The 26,248-nt window shown below is 40.8% G+C and overlaps 2 protein-coding genes and 1 long non-coding RNA gene across 4 annotated transcripts in view; 2 read left to right on the top strand and 1 right to left on the bottom strand.

Annotated features, from left to right (window-relative positions):
• The window catches only part of CCDC40 (coiled-coil domain containing 40), a 99,767-nt gene extending 98,062 nt beyond the window's left edge, over positions 1–1,705 (top strand). For both annotated transcript variants that reach the window (XM_027850281.1, XM_027850280.1), the window contains one exon: positions 1,223–1,705. In XM_027850281.1, coding sequence (XP_027706082.1) covers positions 1,223–1,471 — 249 coding nt within the window. In that variant the 3' untranslated portion in view covers positions 1,472–1,705. The remainder of the gene's footprint in view (positions 1–1,222) is intronic.
• A 7,090-nt stretch (positions 1,706–8,795) lies between these two features.
• On the bottom strand, positions 8,796–9,385 carry LOC114034542. Its single transcript, XR_003568114.1, has 2 exons — positions 9,141–9,385; positions 8,796–9,016 (listed from the first exon to the last, which is right to left on the bottom strand). It is a non-coding gene; the product is annotated as an uncharacterized LOC114034542 (long non-coding RNA).
• A 184-nt stretch (positions 9,386–9,569) lies between these two features.
• GAA (glucosidase alpha, acid) overlaps positions 9,570–26,248 on the top strand; it is a 38,306-nt gene continuing 21,627 nt past the window's right edge. Inside the window, exons 1-8 of the mRNA XM_027850153.1 lie at positions 9,570–9,685; positions 13,549–14,149; positions 14,315–14,460; positions 17,541–17,706; positions 20,678–20,774; positions 21,956–22,075; positions 22,652–22,770; positions 22,935–23,066. Of these exons, the coding sequence (XP_027705954.1) occupies positions 13,595–14,149; positions 14,315–14,460; positions 17,541–17,706; positions 20,678–20,774; positions 21,956–22,075; positions 22,652–22,770; positions 22,935–23,066 (1,335 nt within the window). The 5' untranslated portion in view covers positions 9,570–9,685; positions 13,549–13,594. The remainder of the gene's footprint in view (positions 9,686–13,548; positions 14,150–14,314; positions 14,461–17,540; positions 17,707–20,677; positions 20,775–21,955; positions 22,076–22,651; positions 22,771–22,934; positions 23,067–26,248) is intronic.

Below are 26,248 nucleotides of genomic sequence, written 5' to 3'. Positions count from 1 at the left end.
ACCACTAAAAACGCAATTTTAATTGCCTCATTTCTGGTTCCTTGTTGAAAACCTGGCCTCTCCCACCCTAACTTTCCTCTTGCTTTCACTTTGATCTTCTTTATAAACTGTGTGTTTCAAGAACAAAGTTTCCCTTCTGGAATGAATACAACAAATTTCTCCAATCAGCAAATTGCAGTTTGTCCTCTTGGAGGAGCTGCAACATCTGAGTGTTTGTTTCATTTGATCATTCCAACTCCCTGTGGCTGGTGAAACTTCAACTTATTTTGAACCTGATGTTGGTGAATTTGTAGTTCTCCTATGCTGTAGACCAGCTGGTTTCATTTTGTCAAAGACACCCTTTCCTTAGTCAGTTTTCATGAGAATACATGGTCACGAAGAGAATGGGCCAAGAGACAATCACTAAATCACTAAAGTCACTGCAAATTGATTCATGCTATTTAAAAAAAATTAAAAATACATTCTTTCTCAATGATTGGTCAGTAGCTATTTATCTTTATATAAGAAAAAATGGTAATCACCATTATGCAGAAATCAGCTATTACCCTTCTGTGACATTATCCCTTCAAATGTTAATAAATTTATGAAGATAAAGGTGAAGACTTAAAGGAAATTTTTAATTTTATTGTTGTGATCCCCACCCCCCCTCCCCCCGATATAGATTAAAACACTGGTGATCCTTGGGTGGTTAGCTTCTATCACTGGGTCATAGTGGAAGCATTTCCAGAACTCACACTCTACTGGCATAGTCTGTAACAACCCAGCTTCACCACCATATCATAATGAGACATCAACATAGTAGTAGTAAAAGGAAGTTTAAGTGAAAATGGAAAAAAATTAAAAATGCCATTTTAATCTTCTCTAGTATTTACAAAGCAGTATATATATATATACACACACATATATTTTTTTTTATGAGTCTCTTGCTAAGTCTGGCTTTTGCCTTCTTTCCTCTGCCATTTTCTTCACTCTATGTACTAGATTTCATTGAATCAGATCTGAACCTGTGATAGGATATATTCCTCTTCTTTCAGTCTATTTAAGATAATAAGACAAGATCCACTTGGTTAATTAATCTGTGGGGACATTTCAATATATATCATTGTCTAAAGACTCCATTATTCAGTGATCACTCCTTTAATTACTAAATCTTCTCATGTTTATTATTTGCTGAGGTATTTTATTTTATTTCTAGTCTAATATCTCTCTTTTCTTTTCTAAGAACTTTACAGAACTTGTAATGCTTCAGAACCGTGTTAAGTATCTCCAGACTGCAAAGGATGGAAAATATGTATGCCTATTCCGATCTAAACAATCTCTGCAGAATGAAAGGCAGAAACAGGAAGCCCGAATGAACCTCATATGCAGCATTCTCGACCATGTTAAAAAAGAATATCCCCATTTCCAAGCGGCACTCCAAAAGCTCAGCCAGGCAATGTCAGCCAAGCCAGATTTCTGTTTGCCTTCTTAGAGGACAGGGTAGGCTACATCTCCTAAAGAGCATGTCAGAGAGGAAATCTGTGAATTTTAACTAAACAAAACCATATTTTAACTGTTTCTCTGTAAACGAAGACCACACTTGCACAGTAAAGTTATTTTAAGGAAAATGACCAAGTCAATAGAGTAAGATTTTAAAATGCCGCTATAATACCCTGGCTTTTTTTTTCCCTAACAAATTCTACTCCCGATCTCAAAAAAAAAAAAACAAAAAACCTCTAAAAAAGCCTTAGTCAAGTAATCTATGAAATTTTCACTTCTTTGATTCTAAATATATATATCCCCTAAATAAAAACCAAAATGTCCAAGTTATAAAAATTAAAATAAAGGAAATCATAATTTGATTTGGAGGGTTCTATACATTGGAATAGTCCCAAGGAAATGTTATTTATCCTTTTGTCATCACAGATTTTAGAATCTTACAGCATGAGGAAGAAAGGAATAACTTATGTCTTGACAGCAAAGATCCTTTAAAAAACTCTGTCTTTTGTCTTATCAGCAACTTTCTTTAAAATATTAGAAAGCATGGACTTTATTCATGTTCATGAGAATGAAGATAATGATTTTTACTCCTTGGAGGCCCATACAACAAGTCTGAGGAATTCTTTCTTCCCATAGATGGAGTTCCCACAGGCACTATGCAAAATAAAAAAAGTCCTCAGTCATATCAAGCTTATACGTTAAATTACCATTAAATATTTACTGACTACTTAATGAATACAGATGAGAACTAAAATAATACCATACATAGTCTTTATGTTAGAAATATTTGTTGTATTTTCCCACATACTCCCATTAATTTTCCCCACATCAAAAGCTATGATGCTTTTCTCCCCTTTCAATTTCTAATTGCCCACTACTCTGAACCCTGTGTAGCACAAAGAGAAAATGCTGTTAAGATATTTTTCTTTAAAACTTTTTTCAGCAGCAAAATAAATAAATTAATGTAGGATTTGTCTTTCGTTTTTGTCATTTTCAGAAGCAACCAATCAATAAACATTTTAAAATACCTACTATATGCCAGGTACTATGCTTGGCGCTGGGTATATATGAATAATAAGAATAATGATAGCATCTACATAGTACCTATTATGTGTCAGACACAGTGCTAAGCACTTTACAAATATTATTTCATTTGATCCTCATAACGACCCTAGGGGGTAGGGTACGATTATTATCCCCGTTTTACCATTTTAGGAAACTGAGGCAGACAGAGTGACTTTCCCAGGGTCACATAGCTAGTAAATATCAGAAGTTAGATTTGAACTCAGGTCTTCCTTACTCTAGGCCCAGCACTCTATCAACTGTGCCACTTATCACAAAATTATTTCACAAAAATGAAATAGTTCCTATCCTCAAATTCTATCAGTGGAGACATAAAAATGTATAGGTACATACAGTATATTTATTCCATATATGTATATACAATATACTGAAGGAGAGGTAAAAAATAGCAGCTGAGTGATCAGGAGGGCTTCATATAGAAGGCGGGTTTTGAGCTGTACCTTAAAAGAAACCCAAGTTTCTAAAATGGAATGTCCTGTAGAAGATATGTCAGGCAGGCCAGTTTGTCTTTACCACAGAATACATGACATGTACAAGTAGGAACAGATAGGTTGAAACCAAGTTGTGAAAGACTTTAAATGCCAAACGAAGAATTTGTATCTGATCTTAGAGAGATGATAGGGAGCAGGGGAGTATGTAGGACAGCAATGACCCTTACCCAAATTAATTCAGAGGTTTCTCCAGGTAGAAAGTAGAAAGGATTTTATTTCGATATCGAGAATCGGTGACTCGCACCAAAAGGCAGTCCGATGCAAGACCAGAGGTGATGTCAGTCAAGCAAGCATTTTTATAGGTTCTAACCGCTACCCCTCCCTAGCCTCCTACCTCTTATCCCATTGGCTGGGCTTCAGAGGGCACAATCTAAACACGACAAAACTACCCCAGCAACAGCAGTGCAAATTACAGAATCGTTACATGGTTTTCACCTGCCTTCCCCTCTTTCAAGTATCCTCTTAGTACATCCTGTTTTGTTCATTTCAGATCCTGGAACAATTTGTAGTTATACTTATCTTTTGCAACAATTTGAATATATTTATCTGGGCTATTTGCAAGCTTCCTGACCTGGGTACACATATATTATTATTAGGGGTCTTTATCTTATTTTAGTCATTTAAGTTTAAATTTTATGAGGGGTCTTCACCAATCTCACTCAGGAGTAACTTGGTTAGATACTGGCTTCAGTAAAATCACTTTGGCAGCAGTTTGGGAGAATGATTAGAAAAGGGATTCTTGAGGCAGGAAAACCAGTTAGATTTTTTCCAGTTAGTCCACACAAGAGATGATGAGGGCTTGAACCAGCAAAGAGGCTTGAGTAAAGATAAGGGGAAGGATGCATGAGGTATTGTACACAAAAAAAACAACATGGATCAACCAAATTTCGCAACTGATTGGATATGAGGAGTGGGGGAGAGTGAGGATCCTGTTGAGGATTCCAAGCTTATGCTGCTGGGTAACTAGGATAGGGGTATTCACAAAAGAAATAGGAAGTCTGGAAAGAGAGGTGAGTTTGAGGGAGAAAATGAGTTCTGCTTGGGACATGTTGAGTTTGGGATGTCCAGTATATCCAGTTTGAAATACCCAGTAGGTGGACTTTTGGGGGTGGAATCAAGATGGTGGATTAGAAAAACAGTCAAACTCTCCCAACATTTCCCTCCAAACAACATTAAAATAACACCTCAAATACAGTTCTAGGGCAGCAAAGCCAACAAAAGGTCAGAATGAAACATTCTTCCAGCCCAAGAAAACCTAGGAGGTCAAAGAGATCTATGACGTGGAGATGGAGGCTGGCCTAGAATTCATGTGGATGAAATACCAGTGGTGGGATTAGGTGGTGGTGACAGAAGCAACAGAGAGATTACAAGGGACCCATATGCTAGCATGGACACAGGAACTGATTCTGTTTGACATCTCCATTATCTATACCTACTTCTGGGTTATAGTTCAAGGGCAGTGAGGAGCAATTTCAGTCAAGAAGAAATGGAAGCCCTAAGTGGCAGTATCCTTTCCAGCCGCAACGGATCAAGGACTCTGAGGAACAGCATCCTTTCTGGTCCCAAGGGAGGAAAAACCCTGAGGAGCAATAACTATTGCAATCTTAGGAAATCAGGGTGTCTTCATGGGTAAGGACCAGAGTACAAACCAAGAGAGCAGTGACCATGTCTCCTCAGACCACACTACCTTGGAAACACCAAAAACTTCCAAACCCCCATAACTCTCTGAAAATTGTGCAGAAAGAGTCTGAAGCTTGAGACTGTGCTCCTCTACCCACCTATGCTAGGAACAGAGCCCAATATTAACATAAAGTTCTAAATCAAGAAACAGGGTGGAAAATGAGCAAATACCATAAAAAGAATCTGACCATAAAAAACAACCATGGTGATGGGGAAGATCAAGACACAAACTCAGAAAAAGACAATGAAGTCAAAACAGCTACAAGTAAAGCCTCAAAGAAGAAAAAAATGTGAACTGGACATATGCCCAACAAAAATTCCCAGGAGAGCTAAAAATGACTTTCAAAATTAAGAATAGTAAAGGAAAAATTAGGTAAAGAAACTAAAGCAAAGGAAGAAAATTATGAAAAGACAATAGCTTGGTAAGAGGCACAAAAAAACACTGAAGAAAATACTACCTTAAAAAAGCAGAATTGGCCAAATGGAAAAACAGGTACAAAAGTTCACTGACCAAAATAATTCCTTAAAAATTAGAATTGGGCAAGTGAAAGCTAATGACTCTATGAGACATCAAGAAACAATAAAACAAAGTCAAAAGAATGAAAAAATAGAAGAAAATGTGAAATATCTAATCAGAAAAACAACTGACATGGAAAATAAATCAAGGAGAGATAATTTAAGAATTATTGGATTACCTGAAAATCAAGATCAAAGAAAGAGCCTAGACATCATATTTCAAGAAATTATTGAGGAAAACTGCCCTGATATCCTAGAGCCAGAGGGTAAAATAAAAATTGAAAGAATCCACCAATCACCTCCTGAAAGAGACCCCAAAATGAAAACTCCCAAGAATATTCTAGCCAAATTCCAGAGCTCCCATGTCAAAGAGAAATCCTTAAGGCAGCCAGAAAGAAATCATTCAAATATTATTGGAGCTATAGTCAGGAAAAAATAGACCTAATTAAAAGCAGATAAGCAGAGAAACTACAATTTGCTAAAGGGAACTATACATGGGGCAGTTAGGTGGTTCAGTGGATAGAGCTCCGGCCTTGGAATCAGGAGGACCTGAGTTCAAATCCAGCCTCAGACACTTGACTCTCACTAGCTTTGTGACCATGGGCAAGTCACTTAACCCAATTTCATCAAAAATAAAATAAAATAAAAAATAAAGGGAACTATACACAATGAAGTAGTGTCAATACTAAACATATATGCACTAAGTGGCCTAGCATCCAAATTCTTAAAGGAAAAGAATTACAGGAGGAAATAGTAAAACTGTATTAGTGGGGGAACTCAACTTTTTCCTCTCAGAACTAGATAAATCTAACCATAAAATACATTTTTAAAAGTCAAGGAGATGAACAGAATCTTAGAAAAGTTAGATACGATAGACTTCAGTAATAGAAAAAAATATACCTTTTTCTGAATTGTACATAGTACCTTCACAAAAAATGTATTAGACCATAAAAATCTCACAACCAAATGCAGAAAAGCAGAAATATTAAATGTACCTTTTTTGGACCATAATGCAATAAAAATTTGATTTAGTAAAGGGCAGTAGAAGCAAAGATTAAAAGTTAGTTATAAACTAAATAATCTAATTGCAAAGAACGAGTGGGTTAAAGAACAAATCATAGAAATAATAATTTCATTTAAGAGAATGACAACAATGAGACAACATTCCAAAATCTGCAGGGTGCAGCCAAAGGAATACTTAGGGGAAATTTTTTATCTCTAAATTCATACATCAATAAATGAGAGAAGAAAGTTAATTAATTGGGCATACAACTAAAAAAAATTAGAAAAAGAACAAATTTTAAATTCCCAACTAAACACCAAAATGGAAATCCTGAAAGTCAAAGGAGAGATTAATAAAATTTAAGGTAAAAAAAATTGAACTAATAAATAAAACTAGGAGCTGGTTTTATGAAAAAGCCAATAAAATAAATAAACCATTGGTTAATTTGATTTAAAAAAAGAAGAAAATAAGAATACTAGTATCAAAAATGAAAAGGGTGAATGCATCACCAATGAAGATGAAATTAAAGCAATTATTAGGAGTTATTTTCCCCAATTATATGCCAGTAAAACTGACAATTTAAGTAAAATTGATGAAAAGTTTATATAAACAAACATATAAACTGCCTAGATTAACAGAAGAGGAAATAAAATACTTAAAAAACCCTATTTTAGAAAAAGAAATTGAACAAGTCATCAAGCTCTCTAAGAAAAAATCTTCACAACCAAATGGATTCACAAATGAATTCCACCAAACATTTAAGGAACAATTAATCCCAATACTATATAAGCTATTTGAAAAAAAAAAATAGGCATAAAAGGAGTCCTACAAACTCCTTTTATGACACAAATATGGTTTTGATACTTAAACCTGAGAGAACAAAAACAAAGAAATCTACAGACTAATTTCCTTAATGAATATTGATGCAAAAAATTTAAACAATATACCAGCACGGAAATCACAGCAATATATCACAAAGATCATACACTATGACCAGGTGGGATTTATACTAGGAATGCAGGGCTGTTTCAATATTAGGAAAACTATAAGCACAATTGACCATATCACTAACAACAAAAATCATATGATTTTATCAATTAATGCAGAAGAAACCTTCGACAAAATACAATACCCACTCCTATTAAAAACACTAGAAAGCACAAGAATCAATGGAACCTTTTTTTAAAATGATAAGTTGCATCTATCGAAAACCAAGAGCAAGCATTAACTGTAATAGGGATAATTTAGAAGCCTTCCCAGTAAGCTCAGGGGTGAAGCAAGGATGTCCATTATCACCACTATTATTCAACATCGTACTAGAAATACTAGCTATAGCAATGAGACAAGAAAAAGAAATTGAAGGAATAAATACAAACATAAGGAAACAAAACCATCACTCTTCGCTGATGATATGATGGTATACTTAGAGAATCACAGAGTATCAACTAAAAAACTAGTCAAAACACTTAACAATTTCAGCAAAGTTGCAGGATATAAAATAAACCACATAAGTCATCAGTATATGCTATTAGCAAATCCAGCAGCAAGAAATAGAAAGAGAAATGCCATTTGAAATAACTACAGACAATATAAAATAACCTGGGAATCTACCTGCCAAGACAAATCCAGGGACTTTATGAACATAATTATATAACACAAATAAAAACAGCTAAAAAATTGGAGAAATATTAATTACTCATGGGTAGGCTAAGCCAGTACAAAAATTATAATCCTACCTAAGTTAATTTACCTATTCAGTGCCATAACAATCAAACTACCTAAGAATTATTTTATTTTTTTTAGGCAATTGGGGTTAAATGACTTGCCTAGGGTCACACATCTAGTGTCAAATGTCTGGTCGCAGATCGGATTTGAACTCAAGTCCCCCTGACTCCAGGGCCGATGATCTATCCACTGCACCACCTAGCTGTACCTAAGGGAATCAATTTTTAAAAAGTATTAAGGAAGGTGGCCTAGGAGTTCCCAGATTTCAAATTATATTACAAAGTAGTAATCACCAAAACAATCTCGTACTGTCTAAGAAATAAAGTGGGGGATCAGTGGGATAAATCTGGTACACAATAATGCATAGTAGTAAATAGCCATAGTAATCTAATGTTTGATCAACCCAAAGACACAAGCTTTTGGGTTAGGAATTCAACATTTGACAAAAATTACTGGAAAAACTGGAAAACAGTTTGGCGGAAACCAGGCATAGTACATACTTCACAGGATCTTAAGAGGAATGAAATAAAATATTCAAAGTGCTTTATTTAACTTACTAAATGGTAAAAGAGGCAGTGTGACTTGTAGAGAATAGAGGACTGGCCTTGGCTTCAAGGTATTCCTCTGAAAGATAAAGACTGCAAGCCTGGGCAAGCCATTTAACCTTTCTTGTAAAGCCACAGCAACTTTCCACGATCTTTAAGTTACAGAGAAACTGCTGCTTGGTGTTAAGTTTCCATACCTGAGAGTTCCTGACACCAATAAAGTAAGAGAACCGGACCCCTCATCCCCCCTCCCCCCCCAAAAAACAACCCAGATTTTAAGGTCCTTGACCTCAAGGAGTGGGGCTTTTTATTTCCACTACAACACTTAATTACATATAGTCCACTTTTTTCTGTTGAATGCTGTTGCTGACATGCATGCTTTTAAAATCCTAAATCAAAGGATCAGTGCAGGGTTTATCGACACCAACATCCCCAAGCTAGGACTTCGGTAAGAAAACAGCTCTTCACGCTTAGATGCTCCGAAAGCCAAGCCTCTGCAAAAATAAACAAATAAATAAATGAAATAAGATACCACCGGCCCCACCTCCCGAGTTATTTTTATCTCTTCCCGCGGAACCACGCTCCCTCACGAAAAGACAGACGAGGAAGCCAACAAACCAAGAGACAACTGAGGCAGGAAGCGGAAAGGGCTCAGGGGCCGGGCCTGGAGGCACTGGGCCGCCGCCACCCGCAGCCACATCTCCGGGTCTTGGTATAAGAAGTCCTGGAGGGGAGGGCCCGGGAGAAGGGGGACGGGGCAGAAGAGGCAGCACTACCGCGGAGCCAGGGTGTGAGAGGCCTTCGGCCACACCTCCCCGCACTGGGTGGCGGGGCAGCTGAGGGCGGGAGAGGAGCTCGGCGGCACGCTTCCCGCTCCCCGCCTCCCGCCTCCCGCCTCCCGCCTCCCGCCTCCCGCCTCCCACCTCCCTCCGCGCGGCGCTCGCGACTGCGCGTGACCAGACCTGACGAGGCTGGCCGTTCGTCACGTGGGTGGGGGAGGAGGAGGGAAGAAGGGGCCGGGAGCGGGCGGCTCGTCCGGGTCACGTGGTATGCATGGGCTGGAGACGGGCGGGACTGCCCTCAGGGGAGCTCGGGCAGACACCCTCTAAGTGAGGTTAGAGGAGCTTCGGAGCGAACCCGTGCAGAGCGCCTGGACCAGTCAGGTTTGAAGAACTGGGAAGGGGGTCACTGGGATGCAGGGGGAAGAGAATGGGTCCTGCGCCAGACTTCTCAGTTGCTGCCCCCACTGCCTGCGCTCTCACCCATCCCCTGCCCTCCCTCCGCAGCTGGAGGTGCTTCTGCCATCGCTTCCTAATGGGCTGCCTTCTTATCTGCCCAGATCCCTAACATTAATCCCTAATTGCCAAATTGCTATTTCTAAAATATAGCTCTGATCACGTCTACCTTTCCTGCCCCAGTCTATCTGCTGACCTCCAGTCTCTCATCTTTAGCTGCCTTTCAGATATATCCGACTTGGATGTCCAGTAGATATCTGAAACTCACTATGTCCAGAAACTGAACTCATTATCTTTTCCCCTAAACCCATCCCCCCTCCTAACTTCCCTATTACTATAAAGGGCAATTCCATCCTCCTAGTCCCTCAGACTCAACCCAGGAGTCATCCTCAGTGCCTCACTGTCACTCATCCCATATTCAAGCTGTTGCTTGAAGCCTGTCACCTTTGTCAGTATCTCACAATTAACATCACCTTCTTTCCTCTGACTCTGCCACAATTGGTTTAAGCCCTCATTATATGGACTATTGCAGTAGTCTGGTGGGGCTGCCTGTCTCATGTCTTTCCTCCACTCCAATCCTTCCTCCATTCAACCACTAAAGTGATTTTCCTAAAGCCCAAGTCCAAACATATCACCCCCACAACCAGCTCAATAAACTCAGTGGCTCCCTGTCTCTTCTAGGATCAGATACAATAACCTAGCCCCCTCCTTCCTTCCTGTCTTCTTACACCTTCATCCCAGCCATGTACTCTTCCATCCAAGGACATGGCCTCCTGGCTGTTCCACCAACAAGACACTAGGTCTTTGGGCATTTTCTCAGGCAGTCCCCCATGCCTGGAACTCTCTCCTTTCTCTGTTCCATTGCAGATCTCCACGGCTTCCTTTAAGTTCCAACTAAAATTCCATCTTCTACAGGAAGCCTTTCTTAATTCTAGGGCCTTCCTTGTTTATTTCCTATCAGTCCTTCACAGGTAGTACTTCGAGTATGTACATATTTGGGCCTAGTGGATAAAGTGCAGGCAGGGTCTGGAGTCAGGATTACCTCAAATCTAGCCTCAGATTAACTGTGACTATGGGCCAGTCACCTAACCGTGCTTGTCTCAGTTTTCTTATCTGTAAAATGAGCTGGAGAAGAAAACAGCAAATCAGGCTAGTATCTTTGCCAAGAAAACCCCAAATGGGGGTCACAAAGAGTTGGACATGGCCCAACAACACATATTTTGCTTCTTTTCTCATTAGATTGTGAGCTCCTTGAGGACAGAGACTGTCTTTTCCCTCTTTTTGTGTCCCCACTGCTTAGCACATTGTAGAAGTGCTTCATAAATGTCCTTGGACTGAGGTCCCTCCCTTGCTCCAGTATGAAGCTCCAGTGGCTGACTCCCTCTTACCTAGTCTCAGATCATGTATAGACTCCTCTGTTTAATATTTAAAGCCTTCACAATCTGGCCCCAGCTTTCCTTTCCAGAGTAATTTCACATTAAACACCCCCCCCATCCATGATAATATTATATGTTACAACCATTTGCTGTTCTTCATAGTAGGCTTTCCATCGACTGCCTTTGTCTTTGCACCAGTGCCTGGAGTGTACCCTTTTACTATCTTCTAGAATATCAACCTTCTTCAAGATTTGACTTGTGCCCTGGCCCAGTCCCAGGCTTTTGCTGATCTCCCCTAGTTGTTAGTTCTGCCTCTCCCACACCCTCCAATTCTGTTGTAATTACTCTCCTTCATGTGTACTGGTTCCAGGCAGGCTGGCCTTGGGGTTTCCTATATACAATATTCCATCTCCCAACATCAGGCCCTTGTACAGGATGTGTCCCATGCCTGGAATACACTTAGTCCTCTGCATCAAGAGAGGCTTTCTGTAGGAGATGCAGCTGAGGTCAGTCTTGAAGGAAACCAAGGATTCCAAGAGACAGAAGTGAGACAGAAGGATACATTCAGAGCATGGGGACCAGATAGCCTGTGCAATCCAGAGAGGGGAAATGGAATATGCAGGTCGGAGAATGGCGAGTGGACTCTCTTGCTAGAATGCAGTGTCTGAAAGGGAATAATTCAAAATGGCTCTGGAAAAAGAGGCTGGAACCAGACTGGATGGCTTTAAATGCCAAGGTGAATATTTCATCCAAGAAGCAATGTGGTGCCATGGGAAGAATTTTGAACAGGAGAGGGATTTGGTCATATTAGTGTAATAATAATAATAATAGCTAACATTTATATAGTGCTTACTATGTGCCAGGCACTGTGCTAAGCAACTTACAATTATTATCTCATTTGATCCTCACAACAACCCTGGGAAATAGGTGCTGTTATTACCCCCCATTTTGTAGATGAGGCAGTTAGGTGGTGGAGTAGATAGGGTGCTGGGCCTGGAATCAGGAAAACTCATCTTCCTGAGTTTAAGTATAGCCTCAGACATTTTACTAGCTATGTGACCCTGGGTAAATCACTTAACCCTGTTCACCTTAGTTCCTCCTCTATAAAAGGAACTAGAGAAGAAAATGGCAAGCTACTCCAATATCTTTGCCAAGAAAACCTCAAATGGGTTCATGAAGAGTTGGACGTAATGGAAATGACTGAATAACAACAGCAACAACAAACAGATGAGGAAACTGAGACAAAATGTGACTTGACCTGGTCATACAGCTAGTGTCTGAGGCTGGATTTGAACTCAGGTCTTCCTGACTCCTGACTCTTTACTGTGTCACCTACCTGCCCCTTAAATCACTACACAGCAATATGCAATGTAATAAAAGTCGTTCATATTTATGATAGGGCTAAGTGCATTTCTCACCATGGCCCCATAAGGTTAAGTGGTACAAGTATTGTTGTCCTCATTTTACAGATGAGAAAAGCAAAATGATTTGCCCAGCATCACACAGCAGCACAGCCTGGATTTCAAACCAGAACTTCTGAGTTGTTCTCACGTGCCTTCCTACTGCTTTTCTGTTCCCAATTCCAGCAGTCCAGCTTGGTTTGACTGCTTTCAAGTATCATTGCAGAGTCATGTTATATCTTGGGCTCTGGAAACAGTTTGAGGGAAAGGCTTGGAGTCAAAATAGCAACAGCAGCAGCATATTTTATATAGTCCTTTAAGGTTTATAGAATGTTTTATAACAACCCTGTCAAGTAGGTATTATTATTGTCAGAATACCATTTATTGAACTATATGACTAGGAATAAAATCTCTTTGAATTTTAGCATCTTCTTTGGTAAAATAGAAATTATGCATATCTCAGAGAGTTACTGTTAAGCTCACATTAGGTAAGAATTTTTGCAAACTTTAAAGCACTATGTTTATGTAAAAATTATTAAACTATAGTTTAATATACAAATATAGTTCAATGCTTATGTTTGGCACATAAATATTTTATGTAAATTTGAGCTATTATTAGCTATTATTGACTATATTGACCTCTGTCCTACAACTAAAAACATCCTGTTGTTCCTAATTTGACTTATTTGTCACGTCAGTCAGCCTTTAGTAGTTTTCTTTACTTTCATTACCTTGTCTTCTTTACTTTTTTTCCTTACTTTCACTTTCCTGCCTTATATCTTGGCTTTGAGCAAGTGTAACCCTGTTGCCTCCGTTTCTTCATTTGTTCACTGTGGAAAGTCGAGACCACTAGCATCTTTGTCTGGAAGGAATAATGAGTTGATGTTTGGTGAATGCTTTGAGATACCAAGAAAATGTCTGTGGATTAGTAATTATCGAATCAAGCTTACTTTCCTATGAGTTGGCCTTACCCTCTTCATGCTGTGAAGTCTTCATTAATTCTGTTTCTCAACAGGCTACAACTGGATCTAGAAACAGCATAGCTATCTCAGGTGTAAGTCATGACCGTGGAAGGGATGCCACGTCCCTGGCACTTGCGATGGCTGATTCTAGGAGGCTGTGGTGCTGCTGTCTTAATTATCACTACTCTCCTGGGGGCTTCCTTTCTTCAAGTATCAGTTGTGGTTCCTCGAGAACGCAGAGACATCTCCTCAGCACAACAGGCCATCTACAGAGCTGTCCAGGAGGCAACAGGGAAGCCCTGGGCCCAGCCCCATCAGGGGTCTCCTAGAAGCCCTGCTGGAGCTCCTTTGCAGTGTGACATTTCTCCTGATTACCGCTTTGACTGTGCCCCAGAAAAGACCCTCAGTCAGGAGCAGTGTGAGGCCCGAGGCTGCTGCTATGTCCCAGTGGCTCAGCAGGGATTCTCTCAGATATGGAAGCCATGGTGCTTTTTCCCACCCAGTTACCCTAGTTACAAATTGGAGAACCTCACCACCACAAGGACAGGCTACACCGCCACCCTGACTCGTACAGTGCCTACCTTCTTCCCTAAGGACATCCTCACCCTGCATTTGGAGGTCTGGATGGAGACAGAAAGCCGACTACACTTTAAAGTAGGTGAAAGTGCCAGGTTTGGGGTAGGGTAGATATACTGGTTGTAATTGTTTAGGGAATGGGTTTTGGGGTTAGCACCCTGCATCTCCCTGCTCATCAAGAGTCTATGAAAAAAAAAAGAGTGTATGACTTGGATGTACAATTCATCTCTCCTTTTCTAACAGATCAAAGATCCTGCCAATCACCGTTACGAGGTTCCTATAGAAACCCCTAAAGTCAGTAACAGGGCTCCTTCTCAGCTCTACAGTGTGACATTTGAGAACAATCCCTTTGGTTTGGTCATATCTAGGAAGTCAAATGGAATGGTGTTGTGAGTATTCATTTGTCTCTCCCTGACTGCAGACCTGGAAGTGTGAAAGGCAGTATTGTGTAGTGGATAGACTTTGGAGTTGGGATGATCAGATTTACTGCTAAAAGAGATCTGAGGGGTCATCTAGTCCAATACCCTCATTTTATAGATGAAGTACTGAGGCCCAGAGAAGATAAGACGTGGGGCTGAATCCTAGCTCAGATATTTAGTAACTATATGACCATAGATAGCTAGGTGGCACAGTGGATAGAGTGCTGCACCTCCAATCAGTAGGACCTGAGTTTAAATCTGGCCTCAGACACCTGTGATGGATGTGTGATCCTCGGTAAGTCACTTAACCCTGTTTGCCTCATCTGTAAAATGAGCTGGAGAAGGAAATGGCAAAAACCACTCCAGTATCTTTGCCAAAAACAAACAAACAAAAAATCCAAAAAAACAACCAAGTGGGGTCACAAAGAGTAGGACACAACTAAATGATTGAACAGCAACAAATGACTTTGGACAATTCACTCAGCCTCTGAGATGCTCAGTTTCTGCATTTGTAAAATGAGGATTATTAAGAGGGAAGGGAATAAACATTTCTATATTGCCTACTATGTGCCAGACACTGTGCTAAGCATTTTACAAATATCTCATTTGATCCTCAGACAACCCTATGAGGTAGGTGCTGTTATTATCCCCATCTTACAATTGAGGAAACTGAGGCAGAAGTTGTGTCTTGCCTAGAATCACACAGCTGGTAACTAAGTGTCCAAGGTTGGATTTGAACTCAGGCCTTTCTAACTCCAGGCCTGGTACTCTATGCACCATGATATGTAGGATAATAATACTTACACTACCTACTTCCTAGAGTTGTTTTGATGAAAGTGTTTGCAGACCTCGAAGATTAAAATGAACATGAAGTTATTGTTGTCATTACTGCTACTTATATGCCAGCCAGTGCGAGAGGCGTCAGAAGCATAAGGGTTCCCTTTAGGTGTGCTCTGGGGCCTGTAGGGGAATCTCCCTGTTTGTCCTTTTCCTAAAAATAAGAGAACAGCAGTAGCCCAAGTCATGGGACACGGCAGAGGACTCTGGCCTCAGGGATATGTGGTGGGCTTTTTTGGAGAGACTGTTCCACTTTGCTTGCATACCCATTAGATGGGCCATATCCTCATTCCTCACACCAGAAGTGTCAGAGTTGAAGGCACAGGTTTACACTTATCTTCCATTGGCTTCTTCCCAATGTAACACACACTCTGGGATAGTTAGTTAACATGCACTCAAACTCACAGTTTGAGTCCCTGGAGGGCAGCTGATACCCTTTATTTCTGGGAACGGGGGAAAGGGATCCTGTGAATACCTGCTGCTGTCATTACATCTTATTGTTCCTCAATTGGTGGCTTTTGCATTAATGGTCAGCTAATAGACACAGCTCTTGGCAAAGTTATTTATCTTAGTAAATGTCCTAATAAATAACAGTAGCTATAAAACATTCCTCCCCAGAAACCAGGGGTACACTCTGCCACAAAATATAGAGTGTCTGTGGAAAGAGTTGGCATAAACTTAAGAGTATTGTGGTGGTAAGGCTTACATGTAGGAACACATGTGGCCAAGGCAACTGACAGCTTTAGAACAGCAAGAACGTGACGCCTTTCCTTTGCTTGTGGAATCCTTGCAAAGCCTTCGCTGGGGCTAAATGTTTCTGTGGGCTGGGTTGCTGAGGTGGTCTCTCAGGATCTGCTTCTCTTTGCAGCGTCCCTTTCTAGCCAGGGATAGAGCTCTCTTGAGTCCTTAGCTAGCGCTCTTCTCTGCTGCCAAAAGTTGTGTTCCTGGAAGCTACTTCTGGCCTCAAATGACTGCCTCTCTATATTTGGACTGTGTGTCCGCTCTCTCGACCTCAGCCTCAAACCTACTCTGCAACTGCTGGGTGGTGTGTCTCCCTCTGAGCACATACCTTCAATGCTAGGTTCTATGGCTCTTTTTTTTTTTTTGGGGTAGAGAGAGGCCTCTGCATAGAGGAGAGGGGAAAAGGCAAGAGAAGAACAGGTACCCTTATTCTACTCAATCAGCATAGCATAGTAATAAGGACAGCCACAGAAGTACATTCCTTTCCCTCTTACACAGAAATAGCTGACTATACTCTTCCATTCTTTTCCCCTTCAAGTCTCTGTCCAGTTTGTTATTTTTTTTATTGACTGGTGAAGTCTCATGAGATGTTTTTGTCTTGAGAATAAGCCTTATGTCTTAGCAGAGATCCAAAATAATTTTGTTCATTCTTGGAACAAGATTCTGGGGTTGAGTGGGTTCTCAAGAAGTCATCATGTCCAGTTCCTTGTTTCTAAACAGAGTCACAGGAGCCAGCCAGAAGGGAGAGGAACTGTCACTTTAGTCACTTCTCTGAAAAGCCAGAACCCTGAAAGAGCACTATTTTCTAACTTAATAATAGATAGGACTGCTTGACTCCATAATGTCGTATGGGGAATTGACTACTAAGACAGATAGCGCAGTCTTCATAGGCTATGGTCGCTGCTGCCTTTTGTGACCCCCTCTAGCTTCTGCTCACTTCTGGTTTCTAGAATGGTAAGTGAGGCATTGTGTTTGATCAAGAATGATTTCTTCTATCACAGAGTCATCTGTAGTTTGCTCTGCTGGGGAGGATGTGGCCTATCTGGAACAGCCTCCCCAAAAAAGTCTGCCACATACCCCTGAGGCCAGAGTCCTCTGCAGTGTCCCATGACTTGGACTACTGCTGTTCTCTTATTTTTTTTTTTTTTTAGGCAATTGGGGTTAAGTGACTTGCCCAGGGTCATACAGCTAGTAAGTGTCAAGTGTTTGGTCTGAGGCTGAATTTGAACTCAGGTCTTCTTGACTTCAGGGTCGGTGCTCTATCTACTGTGCCACCTACCTGCCCCGTTCTCTTATTTTTAAGAAAAGGATAAACAGTATGGTTCCCCTGTAGGCCCCAGAGCACACTTAAAGTGGTCTCTTTGGGAACATTTCCCCCAATGCATGCAGGTTACTCTCAGATTCCCCTGTTTTCCTTGAGATTAACTGTGGACCAGATGACTTAATAAGAAATTTTGATCTCTCCTTGGCAGGCTGAATACAACTATTGCTCCCCTGTTCTTTGCTGACCAGTTTCTCCAGATTGCTACCTCTCTCCCCTCCTCATACATCATTGGCCTTGGGGAACACCAGACTCCCCTAATACTCAACACCAACTGGACCAAGATCACCTTATGGAACAGAGACATAGCACCTGAGGTAAATGGGGAGAGCCATGAAAGGAAAGATTTTTTTTTTTTCAGTTTGACCAGAGGATAGGAGGGGTAGAAGAGATAGAATGTCCATTGCTCAATGACTTGTAAACACTGTACTTCTCTAAATCTTAAGATCACATGTTTTGATTTTCTTTTTTGTTATTCTATCTCACTGTTGACTTAAATTGAGTTTGCAGTTTCCTAAAAACCTCTGCTCTCTTTCACATGAGCTGTTATCTAGCCACACATTTCCCCATCCATTGTTTGTGTACCATACAAATTCTGATAGAATCTAAGAGATAATTTCTACTTCTATTCTAACAAAGCGACTAGAGTCCAAAGGATAATGGTGGCTCTCTCACACCAGCCCTCAGAGTACACAGCTGGTTGTGGTTCAAGAATACTTGATGGGAATGACTTAGTAGAAACAGTCCCTCTTCCTTTCACTAGAGCTGGGCATTTGAGTGTGTCATGGACTCTCTTGTCTGGTGAAACTTGAGACCCTTTCTTAGACATAAGTTATTCCTCGACAGGAATCATCTCCATGTTATTCTTCACCAGTGGCTGTCCAGTGGTGGTTGGGAACCCAACGCCTATTGAAGCCCTTCTATCTGTGCCACCTTTGGATAGTTCTAACTGTTAAGAAGTAAGCAGGGCCGTGTATCCCAAGTCTAGCACAGTGCCTCCCATGCCATAGAAATTGATTCTAAAATCTGCCTTTGGGCAAGAACAAGGCTATGTCTCCTTCCTCTGTCTGACCGCCCTTCAAGATCCTTGTTGTCTCCCCTTGCCCCGTCTTCTCTCACCTTGGATCCCAGAGCTCTCATCTTGTCAACAGATCCTCGTATGTCACAGTTTCTGGTTCCCTTGCTATCCCAATCACCTTTCTCTGGATGTACCCAGTTAATCAATGATCATAGAACTTCCGAGTCGGAAAATATAATATTAAGTATTTGATTTGACACAGGGAAGAATGGAGCAATCATCTCCCTCTTTCTAGAAACTACACATCTATTAATGCTGCATTTAATTAGAGGATTTGTAGCAGACATCCCTCTCCGATCCCATTGTTCTTTCTTTTTCCCTCTCTAGACACTCAGAGGGTTTTGGGTGTCAGTTTGTAAGATAAACATGTATGTCAACTTATTGGAGTCTGATGGTAAGCGCTTTTTAACTGCCATGTCACACAGTTGACTCAGATCCAACTTGCACTTCACTAACACCCTCCCTCATCCACCTCCCTGAACCTGTCCATACGTAGCTTTGTCTCCTGTATCCTGTACTTAGCCCGAATCTAAGTGGAAATTTCCTCCTTGGCCCTTTAATAACACTACTGGAATTTGAGAGGTGGTAGGAAATTACTCCATCCTTCAGAATAAGAACCAGCAGCAGTGGCCAGGAAACAAGGCTTACATCATCGCCTCCACCAAGAAACCTTTGCTATGCACTTACAGCAAAGTTCCCAGAGATCAGGAAGGCACTCTTTATTTTTTTAAAGTTTATTTTATTTTTAATTTATGGAATAAAACAATCATTTCCATAACAGTATAAAAAACAATGATTGCACATGAAACTGCAAATTTACTGTGTATAATGCATTATTTCTTTTATTTTTTTATTTTTTAAACTTATTTCCACATTAGTGATGTTATAAAGAAGAATTAGAACCAAAGAGAAAAACCATGAGAAAGAAAAAAAAAAAGGAAAATAGTATGCTTCAATCTGCATTCAGACTCCATAGTTCTTTCTCTGGATGTGAATAGCATTTTCCATCGTGAGTCTTTTGGAACTGTCTTAGATCATGGCATTTCTGAGAAGAGCTAAGTCTATCAAAACTGGTCCTTACACAATGTTGCTGTTACTGTATACAGTGTTTTTTTGGTTCTGCTCACTTCACTCAGCATCGGTTCATATAAGTCTTTCCAGGTTTTTCTGAAGTCTGCCTGCTCATCATTTCTTATGGAACAATAGTATTCCATTACATTAATATACCACAACTTGTTCAGCCATTCCCCAATTGATGGGCATCCCTTTAATTTCCAATTCTTTGCCATCACAAAAAGAGCTACTATAAATATTTTTGGACATGTGGGTCCTTTTCCCTTTTTTCTGATCTCTTTGGGATACAGACCTAGTAGTGGTATTGCTGGGTCAAAGTGTATGCACAGTTTTGTAGCCCTTTGGGCATAGTTCCAAATTGCTCTCCAAAATGGTTGGATCATTTCACAACTCCACCAACAATGCATTAGTGTTCCAATTTTCCCACATCTTCTCCAGCGTTTATCATTTTTCTGTTTTGTCATATTAGCCAATCTGATAGGTGTGATGTGGTATCTCAGAGTTGTTTTAATTTGCATTTCTCTAATTAATGGTGATTTAGAACATTTTTTCATATGATTATAGATAACTTTAATTTCTTCATCTGAAAACTACCTGTTCATATCCTTTGACCGTTTATCAGTTGGGGAATGACTTTATTCTTTTAAGTTTGACTCAGTTCTCTATATATTTTGAAAATAAGGCCTTTATCTGAGACATTGGCTGTAAAAATTGTTTCCCAGCTTTCTGCTTCTCTTCTAATCTTGGTTGCATTGGCTTTGTGCCGAAACTTTAATATTTTTGTATAATCAAAGTTATCCATTTTGCATTTCATAATGTTCTCTATCAATTATTTGGTCATAAATTCCTCCATTCTCTGTAGATCTGACAGGTAAACTGTTCCTTGCTCTCCTAATTTTTGTTTATAGTATCAGAAGACACTCTTTATAATCATGATGCTATGTACCCAAGTCTCCATTGCTTTCCTGTCATTAAACAAGTACATTGCCCATATATCTCATGAGAATATAGCTACATTTGGTGAAGTAGTAATCACAATCACTTTAATAATTAATTGGGGAGAAGATGGGATTTCAGAACTTGAGCAGAATTTGGTTACGTGAGAATTAATATTGACTACTTCTTCTCCATCCTAGCCTACGGGTAATCTATATGGTTCCCACCCTTTCTACCTATGCCTGGAGGATGGAGGGTTAGCTCATGGGGTCTTTCTGCTGAACAGCAATGCCATGGGTAAGTAATTGAGGGCTTTAGATAATTTATCCAGGGGTTCTTAACCTAGGGTTCACATTTTTTATTTCTGGTGGGTTTTTTTTAATATTTTATGGCTATTTTGATATGATCGATTTCCTTTGTAATCCTTTGTATCTTATGCATTTAAAAACATTTTTCTGGGAGAAGAGCCCACAAATTTCACCAGATTGCCAAAGATATCTATGACCCAAAAAAGGTTAAGAACTGATGTAGTCCAACCCCACCCCCCTCCACCAGTTTACAGATGAAGAAACTAAAGCCCTTGTAAATGACTTGCCCAAGGTCAAATAGGCATTAAGTAACAGAGCTGGAACTCAAATCTGGGTCCTCCGGTTCCATAGCCAGAACCCTTCCCATTGTACCCACAGCCTGTCTATCCCTGGGTGGGAAAAACTTAGAATTATATGCCTACCCGCTCCTTAGTAGGGTTCTGGTGCATTGGAGCAGGAGTTATATTTCTCGGCTTCCCTTCCTAACGCCATCACTGTTTGTTCATATTGGCCAGCTCATCTCTCTCTGCCCCATTTTCTTCTGTCAATTGAATATGAACCTTCCTATTCCCAACTAGTTGCCTTATGATGTTGAAGATCAATAAGAATATATGTATGAAGTGCTTCAGGGCATTTATAAGAAAAGATCCTTTATATTTTATATATTATATATATGTGTATATGTGTGTGTGTGTAGATATATATATATATATATATATATAGATATGTTTATAAGAGAAGGATTGTACTGCTCAGTATCATTTGTATACTGTATGTGTGGGATCACCTTCCACCCAGGAGTAGGGGGAGTGTTCAAGAACCTCACTTGTGAAGTTTGGAGTTTTGGATGTGCTGGAGACACTCAGGGACTGGCCATTCCTGTTCCTTTATTCCTCATCCCATCCAGGAAGAGAGCAAAAAATTCAGGTTACCTAACAGACCACCAAGGCCAATGAAATTCAGATCATCCTCTTATTCTTTCTTCCCTGTATTTCTGCTTTTCTCCTCATGAGTTTTTCGGTTTTCTGCCCAAGAGAGTCAGTACATGAGGGAGGCGATGACCATGGCCTCAGGGGCACTATAAGGTATGAAGCCTAAGATGTAAGGTGTGAAGAGGAGACCCTTCCCTCTGAGGGACTGCTAAATCCTCAGGACTGCTTTCCTTTACAGATGTAGTATTACAACCAAGACCTGCCCTGACCTGGAGGGCAGTAGGAGGCGTCCTGGACTTCTACGTCTTCCTGGGACCGGAGCCAAAGAGTGTGGTTCAGCAGTACTTGGAAGTCGTTGGTAGGGCTTTCTCTCTAGCTCCCTGTCTTCCCCAGGCCTTTTTATAAAAGCCCGATAGGAATAGTCATTGAGAGTCCTCCGTCTTACCCCAGCACAGATCAACATCAGGAGACTCCAGGTAGATGGGAGGTTCCCGTATCTATAAGAGTTCCAACGCTGGGCATGGGGTATTTTTAGTTCCTTGATTATGTTGCATCCAGTAGGCTGCAAAAACAGGGTTCTTGGAGTGACTGCTAGCTCTCTGACTACCAGTAATCATCAAGGGCAAAGGGAAACTTGGTCTTTCGGGGGTTCATTCAGCATAACTTGAGGAGTCTAGGTTGTTGTTTTCTTATTACGCTTCCACCCCTTTACTTGATTTTGTGTTCTAAGGACAAGACACTCCTGTGCTCACCTCAGTTGAGATGTTGCCTCAGATGAGGCAATAGGCTCATACAGTGTTCAAGCTGATAACACAGTGCAGAGTGGAAAGACATGGAGGAGAAGTCTTCAGTCCCCTGCTCCTCTTTCCTTTCTGTCTACTGCACCACCTAGCTGCCTGCCCAGATTCAGTGAAGTTTTGCTGTTGGTTTACAGGATACCCATTTATGCCACCTTATTGGGGCCTGGGCTTCCACCTGTGCCGATGGGGCTACTCCTCCACCACTGTCACTCGACAGGTGGTAAAGAACATGACAGCAGCTAACTTTCCCCTAGTAAGTCTTCTGTTGGGTCCCCATGGATGTCTTGGGGTAGAAGGAAATGATAAAGAATCCATAGGAACTCCAAAGGTAGGCTGCTGGTGGTAGAGGTAATGCAGGACGGGGAAATTGTTTCACTAGCACCCCCAGCAAACTGGACCGCCACAATTTTGCCGTAGGATGTTCAGTGGAATGACATAGATTACATGGATGCCAGGAGGGACTTCACTTTCAACAAGGACAACTTCTCGGACTATTCAGCCATGGTGCAGGAGTTTCATCAGAGTGGCCGGCGGTACATCATGATTGTGGTGAGTTCTCTCTCTTCTCCTCATATAACCTCCCTTCCTTCCCCCCACCCCTCAGTGCCTCATCCTCAGCACTTAGACCTCCACATCCTTCCTAATCATCCCCTTTAAGAAAGGGAAATGCCCAGGTTTCTAGTTTCTCTTTCTTACCATTTCATCATCATCACTGAGTCATTTATTAAACATAAGAGCATAGCTATAGAGCTGGAAAAGTTCTTAGAGGTCATTTAGTTCAACCTCTTCATTTTACAGATAGGGAAATTTGAGGACTAGAGTGTTTAAGTGATTTGCCTAATGTCATCGTCTTTAATACCCAGATATTATAAAATAGAACTGGAATTCAAACCCAGGTCTCCCAAATTCAACACTTTTCCCACTGTTACATGTCCTTTTAGATGTTGTATACCACAATTCAGAGATACATTGTTCCAGCCCTCTTCCTTAAATCATCTTTAGAGTATTAATTCCTCAAAGGCAGAGGCTATAACTCTGTACCATGCCTAGCACTACCTTGCAGAGATATTCAGAAATCTGCAAACCCTTACAGAACTCATCTAGTTCTTCCCACGATCACAGTAACCATAGATCTGAGAATGGAGAACCACAGTAAATTTAAAGAAATGTAGTACAGGCATGCCTCACTTAAGCAAAAATGCCTGATTAAAAATTGGTGGTGATTCTTCATTTTGTGAATTAGTTAGAAATTTTATTATAGTATTCTTTTTCTTTTTTTTTTCAGCCAAAGACAAGGTTTATTAGAACATCTGTCATATTGGGCAGACTATTAAGGAGTCTGAACTTTAGTGAGCTATTGGCTAGATTGTAAAAATCTGAGCATCTTAATGGAGACAAGATGGACCTTATATACAGAAAGACCATGGGAGGGATCTAGGAGTGGCCAAGTAGTTTGGGGTGAACAGGCCAAGGGAAATGGAGTCTAGATAGGATTTAAGGGTAGGAAGTGGCTGGGGGCCATCTGGAGGTAATAGACAATGGAGGGCTAGGTAAACAGAATTGGGAGATTGGGCTTAGGTGATAATAAAAGGCCAGTTGATAGGATTATAGCTTCAGGTGAACACCAGAGATTTGGCCATGTGGGAAAGTCCAGGGTTTTTCCTTTTTGGGGTCCAGATCCCATCCTCACCATTCGCCCCTCAAACAAATGGGACCCAAATTCTTTTGGGGTAAGAGGCAAAGGTCTTGACTTCTGAAACTGCTTCCTGCTGGCAAGAGGTGAAGAGCTGTCCTTGCCTCGAGGGGGTCCCAAAGAGGAGGTTGACAGGAACTGAGCGCAGGCTGCATCCAGGGAATGATGGGGGGACATTGGCTGGTACCCTCTGTTTGCTATCAACTCTAGGTGAATGACCTGTAGTCTAGAAGACACAAATCTGACAGAAAAGACTGCAGGGCCCAAATGACAGGATAAAACATCCTTAGCTCTGTTTGAATTCAAATAATTCAGTTTTCCAACTATACTGTATCAAATCCACCTCATAGCCAGACTCAGGAATAGCCAGGTGGGTAACATTCCTTTTCAAAGGAACATAATGGGGAAACTGAGCCAGGAGGATCCCATCTTAGACTGAGGCTAAAATTATCCTCTCAGCTTTTCCCTATGCTGACTTCCTACCATTATCACATTCTCTCTAAGTAGCTTGTGATATTTCTCTCAGATGGTAGATTATTGATTTATCAATGGATTATTATGATCCGTTAGACAACTCAAAATAAAATCGTGAGCTTTTTTACCTCACACAGCAAGTTTCACTAATCACAGTTTAGGAAAAACTTTTCCAGGATTTACATCTCAAATTTAAATTTGTCCTGGTGTAGAAAGCCAATCATTAGAGATTATTTCTATATACTTGCAAATTCTCAGCAAGACAGAACCCAAACAAGCTTTTTGGCAAGTTTACACATTAAAACAATAACCAAAAACAGCCAAATTATTTTAGTGGTAACCAAATTATGAAAAGTTGCTTGACATAACTGATAGAAAAAGTTTTAATAATTTGAAACTTGAAACAAACCCATTACCAATCAGGTGACTTCAGTTTTGTTAAATGCATTTCCAAATTACTTTACACAGAGAATCAGCATCTCATCATTAACAGCTATAACTCCAACTTTAAAAGAGTATGCTTACCCAAGTTCAGAGGCCAGCTTCTTTACGTTGAGAGGGATGTGCTGAAACTGGGTGATGCTTCCAGGCAAAGGTTGCCCTAGGGCCCAAGGCCATTGCCAGTGGGGCCCATGCTGTAGCTGCTGCCCCTCCAACCTCCTTCCTTTCCCCAGGTGGGGGAGGGTGAAATCAAAGGTGAGGGGGAAAGGGTGAAACTCCCTTCTCCTATGAGAGGGGTAAACAGACAACCTCTTGACTCAAGGGAAGGGAGTGACCAGATTATACAGAGTTTTGAAACACTCCTTAATGATCACAAAACCTCCAGAATCTGCTAAGATATTTTTAGCTGTTATAACTTTTCCCTGTAACCTCCATGAAGGAGGATTCAGGGGTGTAGAGGGAAAGGAGTAAGCCTCAGGGAACCAAAAAATAACTGCAGTTTTCCCAATTCCCTAACGCCAAGAGAATTGACAGAATAAGGCGTATGCTTCTAGCTAGGGCATCTGTCCTTGTCCTCTATGCTGCGGAAAGTGTACCCAGGTCCATAGCCTCGAACTGACCCAGTGGACCGAGAACCTGGGAGCGTCATGCCAAGTGCAAAACAACCTGTAACTCTCTGCCCAAAAAGCACGTCCAAGCCTTGGTGCTTGGAGAGTGACCCCAACTGCAGAGGAAGTAAGTGGGGGAGGCTTACATACCTTCGAGGCTTGGCTGGAGAAGAACTTGGGGTTAGGCAGTTTCCCCCTCTGGGTCACCAAAATGTTGAGGTTTAGGTGGTTAGTGGTGCTGGGGCTCCAAAATCACAACACACGGGTCCTGCCCAAAAGAATTCGACCAAAGCCTTCTTTTAGCCAAAGATAAGATTTGTTAGAATATATGTCATATTGGGCAGACTCTTAAGGAGTCTCAGCATTAATGAGGTATTGGCTAGATTGTAAAAATCTGAGCAGTGGTTAGATTATAAGAATCTGATCCTATAGTGTTCTTTTTCAATAGCAATCTATTCCCTGTGAAACTATTTCAAGCCTTTTAACTAAAGTAAAAAATAATTGTACTTTAGCAA

This window comes from Vombatus ursinus, unplaced genomic scaffold, assembly GCF_900497805.2.
Source record: "Vombatus ursinus unplaced genomic scaffold, bare-nosed wombat genome assembly UNPS02008996.1, whole genome shotgun sequence".
Taxonomy (NCBI): Eukaryota; Metazoa; Chordata; class Mammalia; order Diprotodontia; family Vombatidae; genus Vombatus; species Vombatus ursinus.
This window is presented reverse-complemented; position numbering and strand designations above follow the sequence as displayed.